At 46.4% G+C, this 17,151-nt stretch overlaps 1 protein-coding gene across 1 annotated transcript in view; it reads left to right on the top strand.

The window, feature by feature from the left end:
* The first annotated feature begins 239 nt into the window (after window positions 1-239).
* Window positions 240-17,151, top strand: part of Pdzrn3 (PDZ domain containing ring finger 3) — a 223,298-nt gene continuing 206,386 nt past the window's right edge. The window contains exons 1-2 of the mRNA XM_034511583.2: window positions 240-1,094; window positions 15,202-15,288. Of these exons, the coding sequence (XP_034367474.1) occupies window positions 372-1,094; window positions 15,202-15,288 (810 nt within the window). The 5' untranslated portion in view covers window positions 240-371. The remainder of the gene's footprint in view (window positions 1,095-15,201; window positions 15,289-17,151) is intronic.

The following is a 17,151-nucleotide window of genomic DNA, read 5'->3' as shown; positions in this document are numbered from 1 at the left end:
TTGTCTTTCAGAGAATCCTCCAAGAAAGGGGAGAGGAGACCCCTAAGAGGGGGCCCAGCTCCGGTGTCTGGCAGGACTCCTTGCTTTGTGGTTACCTCAGCCTCTTCTGCCTCGAGGACCCCTCCCTTTGGCAAAAGGAGGGTCGCGAGGCCCCGGAGGCAGGATGTGAGTGCGCTCACGCTCGAGCCAATACGGCCGGAGGAGTCCTGTTCCTCGGGCATTTTCCGAGGAAGTCTGAAGCAATTAGGCTCAGTCCTGGGAGAGCTAGCGAGAGAGCGGGCGGCGTAGCCGGCGTGTCTGGGCCGCCTCGTAGGGAAGGAGGGAGGGGGCGGCCGGTCGCCCGGCGGCGACACCGGGCCCCGGCCGCCACCATGGGTTTCGAATTGGACCGCTTCGACGGCGACGTGGACCCTGATCTGAAGTGCGCCTTGTGCCACAAGGTCCTGGAGGACCCGCTGACCACCCCGTGCGGCCACGTATTCTGCGCCGGCTGCGTGCTGCCCTGGGTAGTGCAGGAGGGCAGCTGCCCCGCGCGTTGTCGCGGTCGCCTATCGGCCAAGGAGCTCAACCACGTCCTGCCGCTCAAGCGGCTCATCCTCAAGTTGGACATCAAGTGCGCGCACGCGGCGCGGGGCTGCGGCCGGGTGGTCAAGTTGCAGGACTTGCCCGAGCACCTGGAGCGCTGCGACTTCGCGCCCGCTCGCTGCCGCCACGCGGGCTGCGGCCAGCTGCTGCTGCGACGCGACGTGGAGGCCCACATGCGCGACGCGTGCGACGCGCGGCCCGTGGGGCGCTGCCAGGAGGGCTGCGGGCTGCCGCTGACGCACGGCGAGCAGCGGGCGGGCGGCCACTGCTGCGCGCGGGCTCTGCGGGCGCACAACGGCGCGCTGCAGGCCCGCCTGGGCGCGCTGCACAAGGCGCTCAAGAAGGAGGCGCTGCGGGCCGGCAAGCGCGAGAAGTCGCTGGTGGCGCAGCTGGCCGCCGCGCAGCTCGAACTGCAGATGACCGCGCTGCGCTACCAGAAGAAGTTCACCGAGTACAGCGCGCGCCTCGACTCGCTCAGCCGCTGCGTGGCCGCGCCGCCAGGCGGCAAGGTAGGCAATCTCAATCTCTCTCTCTCTCTCTCTCTCTCTCTCTCTCTCTCTCTCTCTCTCTCTCTCTCTCTCTCTCTCTCAATCTCTCTCTCTCTCTCTCTCTCTCTCTCTCTCTCTCTCTCTCTCTCTCTCTCTCTCTCTCTCTCTCTCTCTCTCTCTCTCTCTCTCTCTCTCGTCTCTTTGTCTCTCCCTTTCCTTTCCCCCTCTCTCCTCCCTCCTTAGCTGGCCCAGAGGCCCACCCAGGTCCTTTGAGTATAGGGATGCCAGTGTCTTCCTGGGTGCATCTCTGGCCTCCTCTTGTTAGCAGTGCTTGCCGGTTGTATCACTCCGTGCGGGTTACTCAACGTGTCTCAACTGAGAAAGTATGGTTCCAAAAGACAGGACATATAGAGCGAGTTGAAGCTTACAGCAGTTTTGGGGGGCCGGAGTGTGTCTCTGAACACAACCAAGTATAGGGTTGGAACAGAGAAAGTGGCTCCCGAGTCACGGAGGTGTTGAGAGGCTTTGCCTTGCACACCAGCCTGAGATCCGGGAAGCTGCTCATCTTGGCTTAAGATGGCCCTTGTGGATATGACACTGCATGGGGTGACCTGGATCCATGAATCTTCTGCGATCCAAAGGGGGAGGGGTGGCGGCAGAGCCTTATGGTGCAGCTTGGAAACGATGCCAGGAGAGAGGTCCCCCGTGTAAATGCTGGGATTCAAACATGCACTTTCCTGCCAACTCACTGGCTGACCTTGAGCAAGTAGCTTAACCCCTCTAAAGTTGGAAAGTATGCCTCCTAAGGACTTACAGCAGGAAAACACAACCACTGTAGAAATACGCCTTTGGGCAACCGAGAAAGAACCCAACGACCCACTTGCTCCAATAACTGGAAAGTAATAATTAAGTGGTAGTCTCCTGGAATTAAAACATCTCCACCTTTTGGTAACCAGCTGAGTGACTTGTGGCTTAGCTCCCACAGGTGCCTCGGTTTACCTCTAGTGTAAAATGATGTTGTTTCCACCACAGTGCCAGACTGAGTACCTGCAATTATCTTAAACCACTCCTGTACTGTTCCCCTGCCCTGCTGATCAGGGGAATTATATCAGCCTCCACTGCTTCAGCACTTCTCAGTCATTCCCTCCTCCTCCCTCCCTCCCTCCCTCCCTCCCCCCCCTCTCTCTCACACACACATACAGGTACATTTTGCTTACCATTTTGTATATGGAGAAACTGCAGTTCCTGGAGGGGCTTAGGTCAGGGCTTTAAAGGTTCAGAGTTGGGTTTTGACTGTATTTGTCTCTCTAGCACAGTGGTTTTCAACCTGTGGGGTGGCGGGGGGGGGACACGGTTCTCATATTCGATAACCTGCACATCAGATATTTAATCAGATATTTACAATTTGTAACAGTAACAAAATTACAGTTATGAAGTAGCAATAGCGTAATTTTATTTTATTGCCCAGAAACAGTTCCCACATAAGGAACTGTATTAAAGCATCAGGGCCTTAGGCCCTGTCCTTAACCACAATTGGGCTGTGTCTCGGTTTAACCACTGGTACCTGCTACTCTCCATTTATTGAGGACCGCCAGCAGTGGGGTGTACTTTCCACTTCATCTAACCCTTGTAGATGACCTGGGAGAAATTATATAACCTGCCCAAATCCCAACTGTGGGACTCAGGAGAAAAGCATGGATTTAGGTTCTGCCTCACAGAGAAGATGGGTTTTTACTAGACTTTGGCTCAGGGTAGGCATGTGCTGACATTTGGGGGCTTGGTAAGGCTTTGTTACTGGGAGTCTCTGTTGTCAGATACTCTGTAGAACACTGAGCAGTACTCCTCCTGGCTTCAACGGACACGATGCCAGTAGACTTTATTTCTAAATTCCAACCATCCAAAATGTCTCCAGATATTGTCAGGCGTCTTCTACATTCCTTCACTTGAAAACCACTGGTTTGCCTGCAAGCAAGCGTGCCACATTTTCAACAGCTGGGTGCTTCTGCTGCCTGGCAAGGGGTGTGGACCCTGCTGCTGCCACTCTGGCTGCTGCTCCAGATGGCCTGGCAGAGAGGGGAGCATATTTGCCCAAGGGGGCCCCCAGAGACCTGTGTCTGCTCTGTTCTCCCCACTTCCCCTCCCTTGCTCCTTCCATGCCTGCATTCCGGGCCTGCAAGTTTCTACCCTTCACCCCCTTTCTGGCCCCTGGCCTGTCTGTCAGCTGCAATCTCCACAGCTGGCCAGCTCTGGGCGAAGGGCAAATATTTACAGCTCTGAGGCTCACAGAGGACCGCACAGGCGCACAAGAGACTGGTGTGAGCTTGCAACTCACCCAAACAGAGGGTTGAGCTTGCTTTTCAATCAGGCGCCAGGCTTTGGGCAAAGGCTTTCCCAAGTGTCTCTTGTTTATGCTGTCGTCTGGGCTTCCTGTGTCGTCTTACGAGTGACGCTTATTTATAAATAAGCCATTCACTCCTGAGTTCATACATCATTCACTGTTGAGATAGTTTGTTATTTCTTCTTGCCTTTCTATTTTCTTTCTGGGATGTTTGGGTAAACTCTCTCTTAGAATCAAAAATCTGATGCTTGGATAAAAATTGTGGATGTGTTTTGGAGCTCTGTTGGGTAAGTAGAGCAGGGAGTCAGGGGTGTTAAGTTCAGGAACAAGATGTTGACTTTGAGAGACAGAAAAACTCCATCCTGAAGGTGGAGCCCTGCTGAGAACCCACATGGATCTTTGTGCCAGGCTTGGGGACAATCAAGGATGTCCTGGTCCAAAAGGTGCTCTAGCTGGCTTCTCAGGCTTTAACCCTTAGCCATCCTCAGGTGGGGTCTTAAGGAAGCTTGCTCCTCTTGTTCCCAGGTTAACCCTCCTTGGCCTTTGCTGAGAGGGTCAGCTCTTCCTGTAGTCAGCTGTAGCTCCTCCTACCAGGAGCTGTTTAAGGACTTGTGTATTTTATTGGGCCAACTTTCTGTCCCTCCTCAGTTCTGTTTATTCTTTTCCAGAGGCAGGAGGATTTAAGTTGCCTGGAAACTCTCAGATACAAAACTTTTATTTCATATTTTTTCTAAAACCCATTGTTTGTTTCTCCGTTATAAACTGGAGCCTATAATAAAACTTGCTTCATAAATGACCTGACGTTCTTCATACCGTCTTGATTCAGTTTTTGACAACACCCAAGCACCCTAGATTAGATTGGACCATGTGGCTTGCCCTGGTTGAAGTGTTATTGTTGCTTTTTTCAGACCGCAGTGTGCTAGGGATCTTTGGAGAATGTGATACAACCCATTTTCTGGAGTCTCACCATTAGCCAGTCTCAGGAACCTAGAGTTCTTGTACATGTTAAGCAAGTATGTCCCCACTGAGCTATAGCCCCAGTTCTATCTTATGATTTTTTTTTTTCTCTATGCAGTGTTGGTGATGAAGTCTGGAGCCTTAGAAATGCTGGGCAAGTCTTCAACCACTGAATTAATTCCTACCCTTCAGACCTAAACATTTTAAGACCGGGATAATATTCTAAAACTGATATCAACAGCGGTGATCTAGGAAGATACCTCTGATTTGCCCGAGGCCACATCTGTTGGTAGTAGGCCTGACGTGGGTGTCATACTTCAGTTAAAGAGACTTGCCTCCACCCTTGGTTTCCTACCCTGACCTACCTACCTGTCTGTAAGAGCAGAGGCATTCTAGAGCACGTTTTGTTTTGCTCTCTGGCAGAGTAGAAGCTCTTGGTAAAACTTCAGCGTCATGGAGATACTTAAAGCTCATCCCTGTGCCCTTTGACCCTCTGTGTCCAGTCAGTCACAGAATCTTGTGGGTTTTACCTCTTAAATCTGTCTTGCACCTACCTATTTACTCTTCTCTTAGGTCATTCAGACAATCTTCTGTCTCAGTCAGAGGTTCTCAACCTCAGCAGAGCCAACATTTGCACTGGCTGACGCCTGTTGTGCCTGTGTTACTTACTAGTGGTACAGCATGGGTGGCACCATACTCTAACAGCAGCACACCTTGAGGAGCCGCAGTCCCTGAGCTGGGATAATCAGATCTACCTGCAGCTACTTCATAATGAGGAACAAGACTGGCCTTCCTTTCAACCACTACCATCCCAGCATCATCTCTTGCCTGGACCAGCTGTTCCTCCCCATACCCTTTCACTTCACATCATTCTTTACCTATCACTAGCAATAACTTCTTACAAGTGTCAATCAGATCTCACTCTAGTCTACTTTCTTTGCCTTGGGCAGGAGGAGGAAAACAGTCTAGCAAACCGCATCCAACTACACCCACCTGTTGGTGTTCTTTTTTCTCTTGTCTTGACCTCACTGATTTCTGAGGGCTTTGTGGCTAAGCCTCCAAGCTCCTAACTAACTACCCATTGGGCCTTTGCACCTGCGTTTTTCTCTACCTGGAACGGTATTTCCAGTCATGCTCCTCCATGGCACCTGCTTCTTTTCTACCTCTCTCCTCTTGCCCTGGGACTTTCTGTCCGCACTTAGGTTTATTCCTTAGTAAATAACTGACTTCCTATTCTTTCCATCTTGGTCCAGCATCACTATGATAAGACCAGGCTTCTCTGATCTTATAGAGGATACCTGGCATCTTAAGGCTCTCCCTTGTTGAAGGAATTTATGCTAGTTATAACACATTATTATTATATTATATTATGTTATATTATATTATGTTATATTATATTATATTATATTATATGGGTCTGTCTGGTCAAGGACTGTTTCTTTTCTGCTACAGTTCTCCCATGTGTCATCTAACTCCTTAAGTCCTCTTATCAGCCATAAAATCCATTCAAGTTGTTCATGAAGAGTGCACTTGTGTTACAAACAATAATTTTTCCTGTTATCCATTCCTCAAATTGTTTCCAGGTTTTTGGGAGACATTGTTTTTCTTCTATGAGGTCCACCCGGATCAAGTTGTATAAAAGCTTAAAATCCCTGAAACTGTTTTTGGCCATTTAGAACTGGAGATAAGTTAAATTTAACAAATAATTGTGTCAAGAAAGTATTCCAGGTGTGTGAAGGCTTTGAAATGAATCTATACCGTGTGTGCCCTTGGGTGTTCTTTGTTTCAGACAAGTGTTAGCAAATAGCCGTTCCTTAGTAGGTTTAACAAAATAGCCTCTTTCAGCTGCAAGAACTGTGGGGTGACAGTTGTATTCTGTTTTAGTGATTTATAAAGAAGGTGAAGATTTGCCTTACAGATACATTAGCTATACTGGAGTCCGTGTGTATAACTGTTGGGGTTGGAAATTCTCCTGAGATTAATGTATGAGTGGTTCTTTTAGTGTTCAGAGGTGATGCATGCCTCTCTGGGTATATTTATAAGTGAGAATCTGCGTGTCAGGTAATTCTCACTGGACTGGAACCAGAATGCTTAAAAATATCCAGCAGGTTTCTCTGGTGCTGACACGTGAGGGTGCCATGCAGCATCTTGAGACACCACTCTCGTTACACAGAATTCTCCAGCTGGCTTTCTCTTTTTCATGGAGCGGTTTTAAAATGTTTTAAGCCAGGGACTGGGGAGATAGCTTGCTGTGTAAGCACTGAGGATCTGAATTTGAATCCCCAGCACTCAGGTAAAACTTAAGCACTTGCAGGTCACACCTATACTGCCAGCGACACTGAGGCAGAGACCAGAGAATGCCGGTTGCCTGCTAGCCAGCTGAATTGATGAGCTCCAGGTTAAGTGAGAGATCTGTCTCGAAATATATAGACACATGTATATGTATATATGGTGAAATATATAGACACATGTATATATATTTATGGTGAAGCGCAGTTGAGGAAGACAGCAGCCCTTGACTTCTGGCTTCCACATACTTGAATATATGTGTACAGACACAGAAACAGGTACACACACTGTTTGTATGTGCATACAAAACAGAAAGAAAAACAACAACAACAACTAAACAAAATAGAAAATATCCCCCCACACTAGAAAACAAACAAACAAACAAACAAACCAGAAACATTCTAAATCAGTTTGGTTAAAGCTAGAAATGAGATGGTGAAGGCAAAGCTGGCTTTAAACCTAGTGTTTCCTGACTTCAGTCTCACACACTTTCATCAGAATAAGAGTTCTTTACCCAATACCAATTAGTCACTCCTGAAATCATATACATATAAGCAATCCTAAACAGACACATCAGGTTGTAGTTGTATATTTATGCATGCAGACACACACACACAGACCCATGTGCGTACACACACACACACATCAGTAATAGTCACTGAAAAAGAGGTCACAAATTTGGGAAGGTGAAGGGAAGCATGGGAGGGGTTGGAAGAAGGGAAGGGGAAAAATATGTCATTATATTTTAACTAAAATTTTAAAAAATTAAAAGAAGACTAATTTATTATCATTCTAAGAAGTAGTCTTCCTGCAGTTTCCCACAGGCTTCAGAAGGATTGTTGTCGTCTATGCCTAGCTCTGTGTTGGTTTGGAGTGTGGATGGAGTCTCTAGTTCATCCTCAGGGAGACCTGGTCACTCCCTACTGTAGACAGGGTCAGAGCCCAGACAGTTGAATACCTTGACCACTCCCCTGACCTCTTCCATTGTGTTTTCTTGCCTTCCAATGTACGGATTCCCTCCCCTTGAAGAAACTGCTGTGTTCACAGATCCTGTGCAATGCATGGGAAGTATAGACCACAGCTTGTCTAGCAAAGACACTCAGGTACAGTACATAAACAAACAAACAAAACAAAACAAAATGGTAGTGCCCAGGAGGCCATTGTATTACTTCATTTCTTTCATTTTTATCCATGTTATTTTAAGAGGGGTTCAGGGTGGGAAGTAGATAAATTCTTCCAGATATATTCTGTTGCTCACTTCCTCCCATCCTTGTATCTGGAGGACCAGGTACTCTGGTAAACTGTGATTGGTACAAAGGCAAACCCAAGCGTCTTTAGTTCGAGGGAGAAGTCAGACACCCACTTAGGAGTTAAAATCACCCTAACTCTTATTGTTTGCCTATCCAAGCTTTGTATCTGTCAGGTTACCCTTCTCTCCCTTGCCCCAGTAATAGTGCCCTAATAATCTAGTTCCAATAAGAAAGGAATTGGTGTAATGCAATGATTACTCTTGTAAAGGAAATAACTACCAGATGGGCTTGGGTGGCCATCTTTCCCATCCATGCCATATGTGTAATTGCCAGTGTGTAACAGGGCAGAGGCAGCGTGTAACCTTGGTTTGAGTGTGGCCTGCAGCAACCACAGCCATGGGAACTAGGGATGGATGTGCCAGATGAGTCCTTGGCAGACAGTTCACACTGGTTGCTAGGAGCTGTTTTCAGGTGCCCATAGCTCCGCTGCAGGAACATGAAGAGAGGGACAGAGTCCCATCACGTTGAGGGGCATGGTTGGATGCAAGGTACCCAGAGTAGAGCTAGTGTGAGATGGCTATCAGATCTTAGACACTGTGGCCTAAAAGATTGCATGTGTCTTCTCCCTGATGTTCTGGGACTCCGAGAGGAACTCCCAGTTCCTATAAACAAGAAAAATAATGGTTTTACAGCTGCTAAGTAAAGTTGACTTTGCTCTCTGTAATTTGGGAAAGAAAATACTTTAGGGTGGGCCTTTGGATGTTTAAAATTTAAAAATTTCTTACCATGGTACTCAGGAGGCTACAGCGGGAAGATCACGCTCAAGGCTTGTCCTGTGCTACATAATGAGAGCACGTTAAAAACAAAATTTCACAATCTCTTATCCACCCTGGTTTAGTCCATCTTAATTGCTATAACAAAAATGCCATAAGTTGGGTAGCTTATAAACAATAGAAATTGGTTTCTGGAGCTCTGAAATCTGACAAGCCCAGGAAGACAAATGTAGCACATTCAGGGTTGGGTGAAGGCCTGAAGCAGCCTTGGTTCACAGACAACATTTTGTCTTTTTGTTTTGGTTGGTTGGTTGGTTGGTTGGTTGGTTGGTTTGTTTGTTTTTCCCTATGCCTTTATGGAAGGCACTGATTCCTGATCACATTCACCACACCTCCCTTCTTCCACTAATATTCTTACCCTTAAGACGTATGATCTCAACCAAATTGTTCAAATGTTTAAGTTGTGTGTACATATACACACATGTATGTGCAGGGAGGGGGCGCTATAGGGCAGAGGGCAACATTCAGTGTTATTCCTCAGGTGATGTCCACCTTAGTTTTTGAGACAGAGTCTTTGAGTGGTGTTGAACTTGGTATGTGTGGGTAGGTTGGCTGGCCAGAGGGCCCCAGGGATCTGCCAGTCTCCACACCCCCAGCTCTGTGTTTATTCATGTGTCTCACTACCTCTTGTGACAGTCTTATTGCTTGTAAGGCGAGCACTCTTCTGACTGAGCCATTTTCCAACCTTCTAACATCTGAATATTGAGGGCACACAAACGTTCACAGCATAATAATCCTTGATGGACACGGTCAAGGATGTCGCACTTGAAGTTCTGATGGCAGTGGTGTTTTGCCTCCTGTTTGGTTCTTTCCATGAATCACTGCTTATGAACAGTCTTGAGAAAAGCAAGTGAGTCAATGGCAAAAATTAGACATATGAATTTGGAGCTCAGTTTGTGGAAATACAAAATCAGACGCTCGGGGATTCTGCAGTTTGTTTAGATAATGCGGCAGATTTCTGAGTAGAACAGAAGTGAGGATACTTTGTCTCTGTTACGTTATTCTCCGAACACATGCAGTTTGGCTTGCAGATGTGTTTGTGTGATTCAGCAGAACTGAAAGCCCCACAAAAGCTGTCCTTTGGTCCCGTGTACCTGTCTTTCTGGGCCCTTCATCTCTTCCCATTCTCTCTATGCCTGTATCGGTAAGTCATCCATCCTGCACTTGCTCCCATGGTTGTCTCATCCAACTGAAACTTGTATTCAAGTGTCATCTCTGTCGCCTGCCTCTGCCTTAGGCTCACACAGTGTTTTCCTTCTGTTCTTCCTCAGATCCCTTTATTTCAACTGGAATTTGAATTACAAGGAGGGCTTAGTCTTTGCTCTTTCACTGAGAATGGCAAAGGCAGAACTACAAAGAGGACAAAAGGCTCCAAGTGTAGGGAGTGAAGACATCCCCAGCCCTTCCTTACAGAACTTCTGGCAGATGGCTCTGTCTCCCTGTCCCTCTAACCCCCCAGCTCTGCACATTCTTTGCTTGGCGACAGCCAAATATACAGCACTTTCATGTCACCAGTCAACAGATGGGCCTGTTTCCCAGCTGTGTGAGCCTCAAGGAACTTTGCTAATCTGAGGCTGAGAGGTGTCCTGTCACCCCAGACAGCCTAGTGGTCGGTCAGGTCAGTCCCCTGTACCCACTGAGCAGATTTCTAGATCAGCTTGCCATATCCCAGGAGCCCACAACTGCACTGAGTCAGAAAGAGCTGTCACTTGGCAAAAAGGAGTTTTCAAAAGAGTTCATAGCGACAGCGGCAGGGATGGATCCTGGAAGAGCCAGACTGATTAGTGATAGCCTGAGTCCAAGCTTCTGAGGCCTGAGAAAAGTGTCAGAATAGGATTGCAATGCATAGGGACTTTGTCCCTAGAGGGCAGGTCACACTCTTCAGTGCTGAAAGAGCAGCCCTTAGGAGAGCGTCTCCCAGACAATCAAAGTGGAGCAGCACATCACTTAACCGAGATGAACTGAGAAATGTGTTAGGCAGTGCTGGCACATGAGAACATAATAAAGTCTGGTTACACTAGGCTGATGCCAAGACACCAGCATCCCATGGGACCACTCATATATGTGGCTTGCCTTTAAGTAAAATTCCTTGGATAAAAAACAAACAAACAAACAAACAAACAAAAATCATTAAGAAGTTTGTGGCAGTGCATGGAGTATGTGACTTCCACCCTGAAGTTTCCTTCCCAACCCAAATTCCTAAACAGCTGGCTGTGGGGTTGAAAGCTGAAGCAGCTGAGATTTCAGATGATCCAATAGGTCCATATTGGAAGAGGGAAGAGGGATTTTAAGCAAAATCACATTTATGGTACTGGGAAGTATGTTTCTTCTTGTGGCCTGCTGGCCTGGGGCTTCTGGAGGTTTCATGCCCTTGCTTGTGTATAACCATAGTACCTTCTCTAAAGTTAATTGTGTCCTTTCTCCATCCTAAAGATGTAAGGCTATCTTAAGGAAACCGACATCACACTAAGGGACCAGCTATGTTCTTGGCTAGATTTCTAGAATGTACAGTAGCTTGACAGTAGTGTGTTAGATCTGTCTGTCCAGCTATAAGAAATGATGTCAGTAGGCTCCATAATTACTTGCTTTTCTTTCCCACCTATATTGCAGTGGCGTGCTCCTCTGTCTATTAGGTCCTAGGGAAGAGACATGAGAACTGTTACAGAGTCTAGACAGCTGAAGGCAGAGATCCTGAGGAAGGCTCTCTTAACTCCCACTTGCTGCTGTCTTTCTTCTCTTGCTTTCTTCTCAGCTTAAGTCCTGGGATCTGGTGGGCCTTGGTGCTGACGAGAGTATGCAGCCATCCCTAGGACTCTTCTCCCCTTCTCCCTTCTGCCTCCACAATTCATAGCCCAGCTCATAGTTTCTTGGGTTTGCACTGGTGCAAGTGGCATCTCCTTTCCATCTGTTTTGCTTCTGGGGCCTCCTCCCCTTCTGCCTGGCTGTGTCTTGTGTCCCATTACTGTTCTGCTGGCCCACAGCCCACCTGGTTGTCTGCTAAAATAGGCTGTGCTTTGCTCAGAGTCTGAGCTGCCTGCCCACCTTGATGTTTCTCATCACAAATGCCCTCTCTAGTATGAAATGTGTCTGCCTGGTATTTTTCCCATCAGTATTCCAGAGTTACTTTTGTAGTCCTGGCAAAAGGGGAGGGATGCAGCACAGGCTAGTATCTTTCTTTTTGTTTACTTTTAAAAATTCTTCTATTTTTGGTACCAGTTCTTCAAGCTTACCTAAATATTAACTAAGCTAGTCTCTACTGAACTGATTTGGGGGAATAGTGACTGATGGGTTGACAAACATCCCAGCATCAGTGCTAAGCCAGGTCCATCTCAGTATTTAGCCTTGCTTATGTCTTGAGCACTTACTATGGGCCAGTATACCTATGCTTACGTGGATCCTTGTGATCCTTGCCTGCATCAGCTGTTATCATGGTACCCGTGGCATGAGAAGAAACTATTAATCCCTTTCTGTGAATCAGGAAGATGACTTCAAGTCATGACTTGTAAATGGAAGATCTTACCTAAGGTGCTATTGGTATCAGGGGCATGGTACTTTCAGGATTTACCAAGCCCTGAAAAACATTCTCAATCTTTACAGCTGTTATTATAAAATCCAGTATGCTTGTTAGACTTTAAAAGCTGCCTTACCATAGAATCCAGGGGTGTTCAACCATTTGATATTGCTATATGACATTGTACTATGCACGTTTTTTTTTTTTTTTTTTTTTTTTGTGGGACCACATTGTAGCTCTCCTGGGAGTATGGAACCCTCAGCTTGACACACCTGGTGCAGACAGATTTAGGACAGAGTACAAACATTTACAATCATCTCACAGAGAGTACGGCTGCCAGAGTTTCACAGACCTCAGTTCTAGTCTCTAGGCTCCCACTTATTTCTGTTTGACTTGGAGCTTGTGTGTCATTGTCCCTGTGCCCCTGTGTTGAAAGACAGACGTGTCACTTAATCAGCTGTTCACATAAAGTTGGACCCTTTCCTGTGTCTGATCCCCCTACCCTGAATTTTGGAGAAAATTGCATAGCATGGCTTGTGATAAACTCCTAAATGATCCAGTACTGCTTAAATATTCCCATAAGTGGAAGATATCGCTGTACCAAAGTATAAAGTGTTGGGAGGGCAGCATGGGAGAGGGCTCTGCACACACCCCTGCATACCTCTGTTTAGCTGGTGAAGTGTAATTGAATGGAAACACTCTTTCTACAACTCTTTCCTGATGTATTTTGAGCACATGAACAGAATACACAGGTTTTCAGAGATGAATGTTTGTAAGTGTGATGTTTGTGTGGGATCTGATGGTGAAAATCGTAGTTCAATTTCAGCTGCAAAACTGAGCAAGTGAAGGTTGTTGGAGAAGACAGTAGGAAAGGAAATGCAGAATGAAGCTCATGGGAAGAGAACAGAGCATGGCGTGTGGTAATTGGGTGGAGAAATGAAAAAACTTCAGTTCCTGCTGACTTTCATCTCAGCCAGCTCAGCATCCTATTCCTGGTGAATCTTCCACACATTACCTTACTGCTGCGACTCTGCCGTAGGTGATATGCTGCCATCTGAATCCAGTCGGGCACTAGACTAGTTCAAGGTGGTCAGGAAGCATCCTTCTTTCTTCTCATGGATTGCCTCCGGCAAGGAAGTGTAAGTCAACTTGATTATTGGGAAAGGTTCTTTGCAAGCCGCTGCTGAGATGAGCACTATTGTATTTTTGGCATGGCTTTCTCAATCCTTCAAAAGATGCCAAAAGCCACGTCTCTGAGCACTTCAGATAGCATTCTTTGGCAATTTCAGGATTTTTGTTCTGTTTCTGTATCCTGGGCAAACCTTCTTACAGTGAACCCCTTTCCTGAAATTTTAGCAGTTGAAGCATGAGGGGACAGGGTATAGATTTTGAAGACCTGCATAGAATTACCTTCTACATGCTATACTGAAACAAAGCAGTTTTGGAAGATGCATAGAATTGGAGGGTGTTCATCTAAAGACAAGCGCAACCTAGTATTAGCTCACTGACAGGTAATATCTTTGGCACGATCTTCCATGTATGTCTGGAGAATGGGAATAGCATCAGTTTATAAAACTGTGGATTAGTAAATGAAATAAAGCATCTCACTCTGAGTATAACTTTTGGCATATAGCAAAAACTGAAAATAGTAGCTGTTGGAAATGCAGCATAATACAGTTCTTTGCTTTTCACCCCTCCCTTTTTCTCTTCCTCCTACCCTTCCTTTCCCTCTCCTTCCTGCTCTTCCTAATTTGCTCCCTCCCTTGGTCCTCCCCCACCCCCACCTTTTGGTCTATCTTCATGATTCTCACACAGTAGATCTGAAAGTAAACTCTGGGTTCATTTGATCATGCATTCTTCTTTGTACACCATTTGAGATTGTCAGAGCACAACCATCTGCCTTGGATTAGTGTGTAACTGTACAGTTTCCATCACTGATTGTTATGAAAGCCAGGCATGTAAGCCATGTACGATAACTTGTTCAAAGTACCATGTATTTCTAACTTTTCACCCTTCTAAAAGAGCACAGTAAGAGATGGACTTCCAGTCCATCTGGATGAATTGCCAGTGTCCAATACAGAAAGCCGGAAACTGTCTCACTAGAAAAATATTTAAAGGAGACTCATGACTATGGAGCTAATTACTAACTGTGTTAGTGAGCTTAATGAGTAAGTCACAGAACAAAAAGTAGCAGTTTGCATATGAGATGGCTCTATTTTTACTGTTCTCCTATCACTTAAGAGTGTTAGCTGAGGTGCCTGGCATCTCTGTCTCTTTTGGCTGCCTATATGCCCTGTCCCAGGTGACTTCAGCTTGTTGGATTTGAGGTTGCCGTGATCTCTAGCTCTCCCCAGCATGTGGAGAGAGCCCTTCCCCTCTGGAGCACCACGCTTTTACTTTATGTTTTGCGTCTGAAAGTTGCTTACACAGACACACACACACACAGACACACACACACACACACACACACACACACACACACACACACACACACAGTGTCTCCCAAACAGAGATGACTATTGACAGTCTATTGCATATGCTCACACTTCTGAGAGGATTGCCATTTGACCGTCCCTCTCATGATGTGACATGAATGCTGTCCCTGAGAAGTATAGAGAAACAGAGAGTGGCCGTCTAGACAGCCAGAGTCCAGCGGGCCAAAAGAAGGCTGTGTCTGTAGACCTAGGAGTCATCAATAATGAATGATTGGGGCCTGTCTGGACGCCTCCAGACATTCTTCTGTGGTCATCCCAGGCATGTCTGCAAGGTCCTAAAGATAGAGCTGAATTTCAGATTGGGTTCTAAACGTTTCCTCAGCCAAACTTCTCAAGAGATAAGAATTTATAAAGCAATTAGCTCCATAGTCATGAGTCTCCTTGTATAAGAAGAAAATGCTCCCCTCAACTTCCTGTTTGCAAACCAATGTTTTAACTAATTTGTTGTCTTGCAGGGCGAAGAGACCAAAAGCCTGACTCTCGTCCTGCACCGGGACTCTGGCTCCCTGGGATTCAACATCATTGGCGGCCGACCCTGTGTGGTATGTTAATTGCTAAAATGGTTTTTTTGTTTGTTTGTTTCTTTCCTCTGTGGAGGTTGGAAGAGAGGTCGAGGATAGGACTGGATGCTCACTAGCTTCATTCTCCTGTCTGTCTTTAGGTTGTGTGTGTGTGTGTGTGTGTGTGTGTGTGTGTGTGTGTGTCTGATGTTTTCACACTCAGGCCTGTTCACATTGATCAGTATTATGTGTCTGACGTTTCTTATCCTTGCTTTACATCATTGGTCTCATACCTCTCTTTCAAACTATTGACCCTTAGGGTTGCCTCAGTGATTGTGTAGCAGGAGGGCTGAATGAAGTTGGGTGATATGGATGTAGCTAAAAATGAATGATCAGTTACCTCCCAAGTGAGCCAGATTGTGGGCTCCCTATGTGAAATGACACCTTGAACTATGCTTTGCCACCTTGGTATTACTCATGGACAAGGTTCAATCCCTTCCTCTTTTCTACCCAGGTTAGCTCTTTGGCCATTCCATCCCTCAATGGCCCTTCCCCTAGATGGAAGAGGCCAAATTCCTGTCTGATAGCTTAGCTTTGAAGAAAATGTCTTGAGGAAGTAGTTCTGGGGATGGCAAGGATGTTCTTCAGACTCTCAGCATTTAAGAAGAATCAACTAAGTGTCTGCTGTCTCTTCCTCTGTTCTAACACTGACTATGTGCTAGACCTTGTTTACCAACTAAAAATAGTTCAAGAAAACAAGATCTGCTCATTCAACAGATACATACTGAGCGCTGGTACTTGCTAGAGACTGATAGGTACAGTAGAGGCCCAAGAGGTTGGGACCCTGTCGTCAGGAAGTGTGATTGCTGGGTGGGGATGGGGATTGTTAGGCACAAAACAAGTCTATGTGTTAACCATAGACTGGAAAAAGTGGGGTGGAAAGGGCATCATTAATGGCAGCAGTCAGGAAAGCCTAGAGAAGATGAATCCTGAAGTAGGAGAAGATGCCATCCCTGCAGAGATGGGGAGTACCCCACCTGCCCTCCTGGAGCTCACATTTTCATGGAGAAACTGATGGAGTAGGAGAGAGCCGTACCACTAGAGATGCTCTGAAGGAGAAGGACCACTGTACTGAGTTCCGAAAACAGATAGGACTCTGCTCAGTCAAAGGAACGTTTAGGTTTAGAGACAGGCTCTTGCTATGAATTCACACCCTGGCCCAGAACTTGTGCTCTTCTTGCCTCAGCCTCCTGAGTGTTGGTTTTCTACATATGCAACCCTGTACCCAGGTTCATAAGCTGTGTTTTGTCTATACACACACACACACACACACACACACACACACACACACACACACACACACACATATGCACTCACGCACGCACGCATGCACGCACATATTTTTGAAAGTATTTGAAGATCACTGAGATAGAAAACAGTGGATTTGGCAGTGCTTACAAGACCTAGCGGTCCCCTAGGGCAAGGGGTAGGATTTGGGGCAGCTAGATGTACTCAAATGATTCGAGTTGAGGGATGTGCAGAGATGTGATCAAAACGGGATGCAGTTAGTGGTGCTGGGTCTAGACTCTGAAACAGTGTAGGCAGTGACTTACCGCACCATGTTTTCACTCAAGGGGAGTGACGGGAGATTTATGGTGGAATTCCTGTAGCTTTTAGCCAAAACCACAGTTTCAAAAACAAAGTTTTGTTTTTAAAAACTGACAGCTTTGTCAGAAACGATATGTAGTAGATAAAATGATGAACGTCATCTGTCTGGGACAACATTTTAAACGCTGGGTGGGGGCAGCAGCCCTTCCCACTTTACTAAACCAGAGGAATGAGCTCACAGATTCCCATCCTCTTTGTGGAAATCTTACCAAACTGGAGAAACACGTGTGAGGCTGG

The sequence above is a fragment of the Arvicanthis niloticus genome, chromosome 9, assembly GCF_011762505.2.
Source record: "Arvicanthis niloticus isolate mArvNil1 chromosome 9, mArvNil1.pat.X, whole genome shotgun sequence".
In the NCBI taxonomy this organism is placed as follows: domain Eukaryota; kingdom Metazoa; phylum Chordata; class Mammalia; order Rodentia; family Muridae; genus Arvicanthis; species Arvicanthis niloticus.
This window is presented reverse-complemented; position numbering and strand designations above follow the sequence as displayed.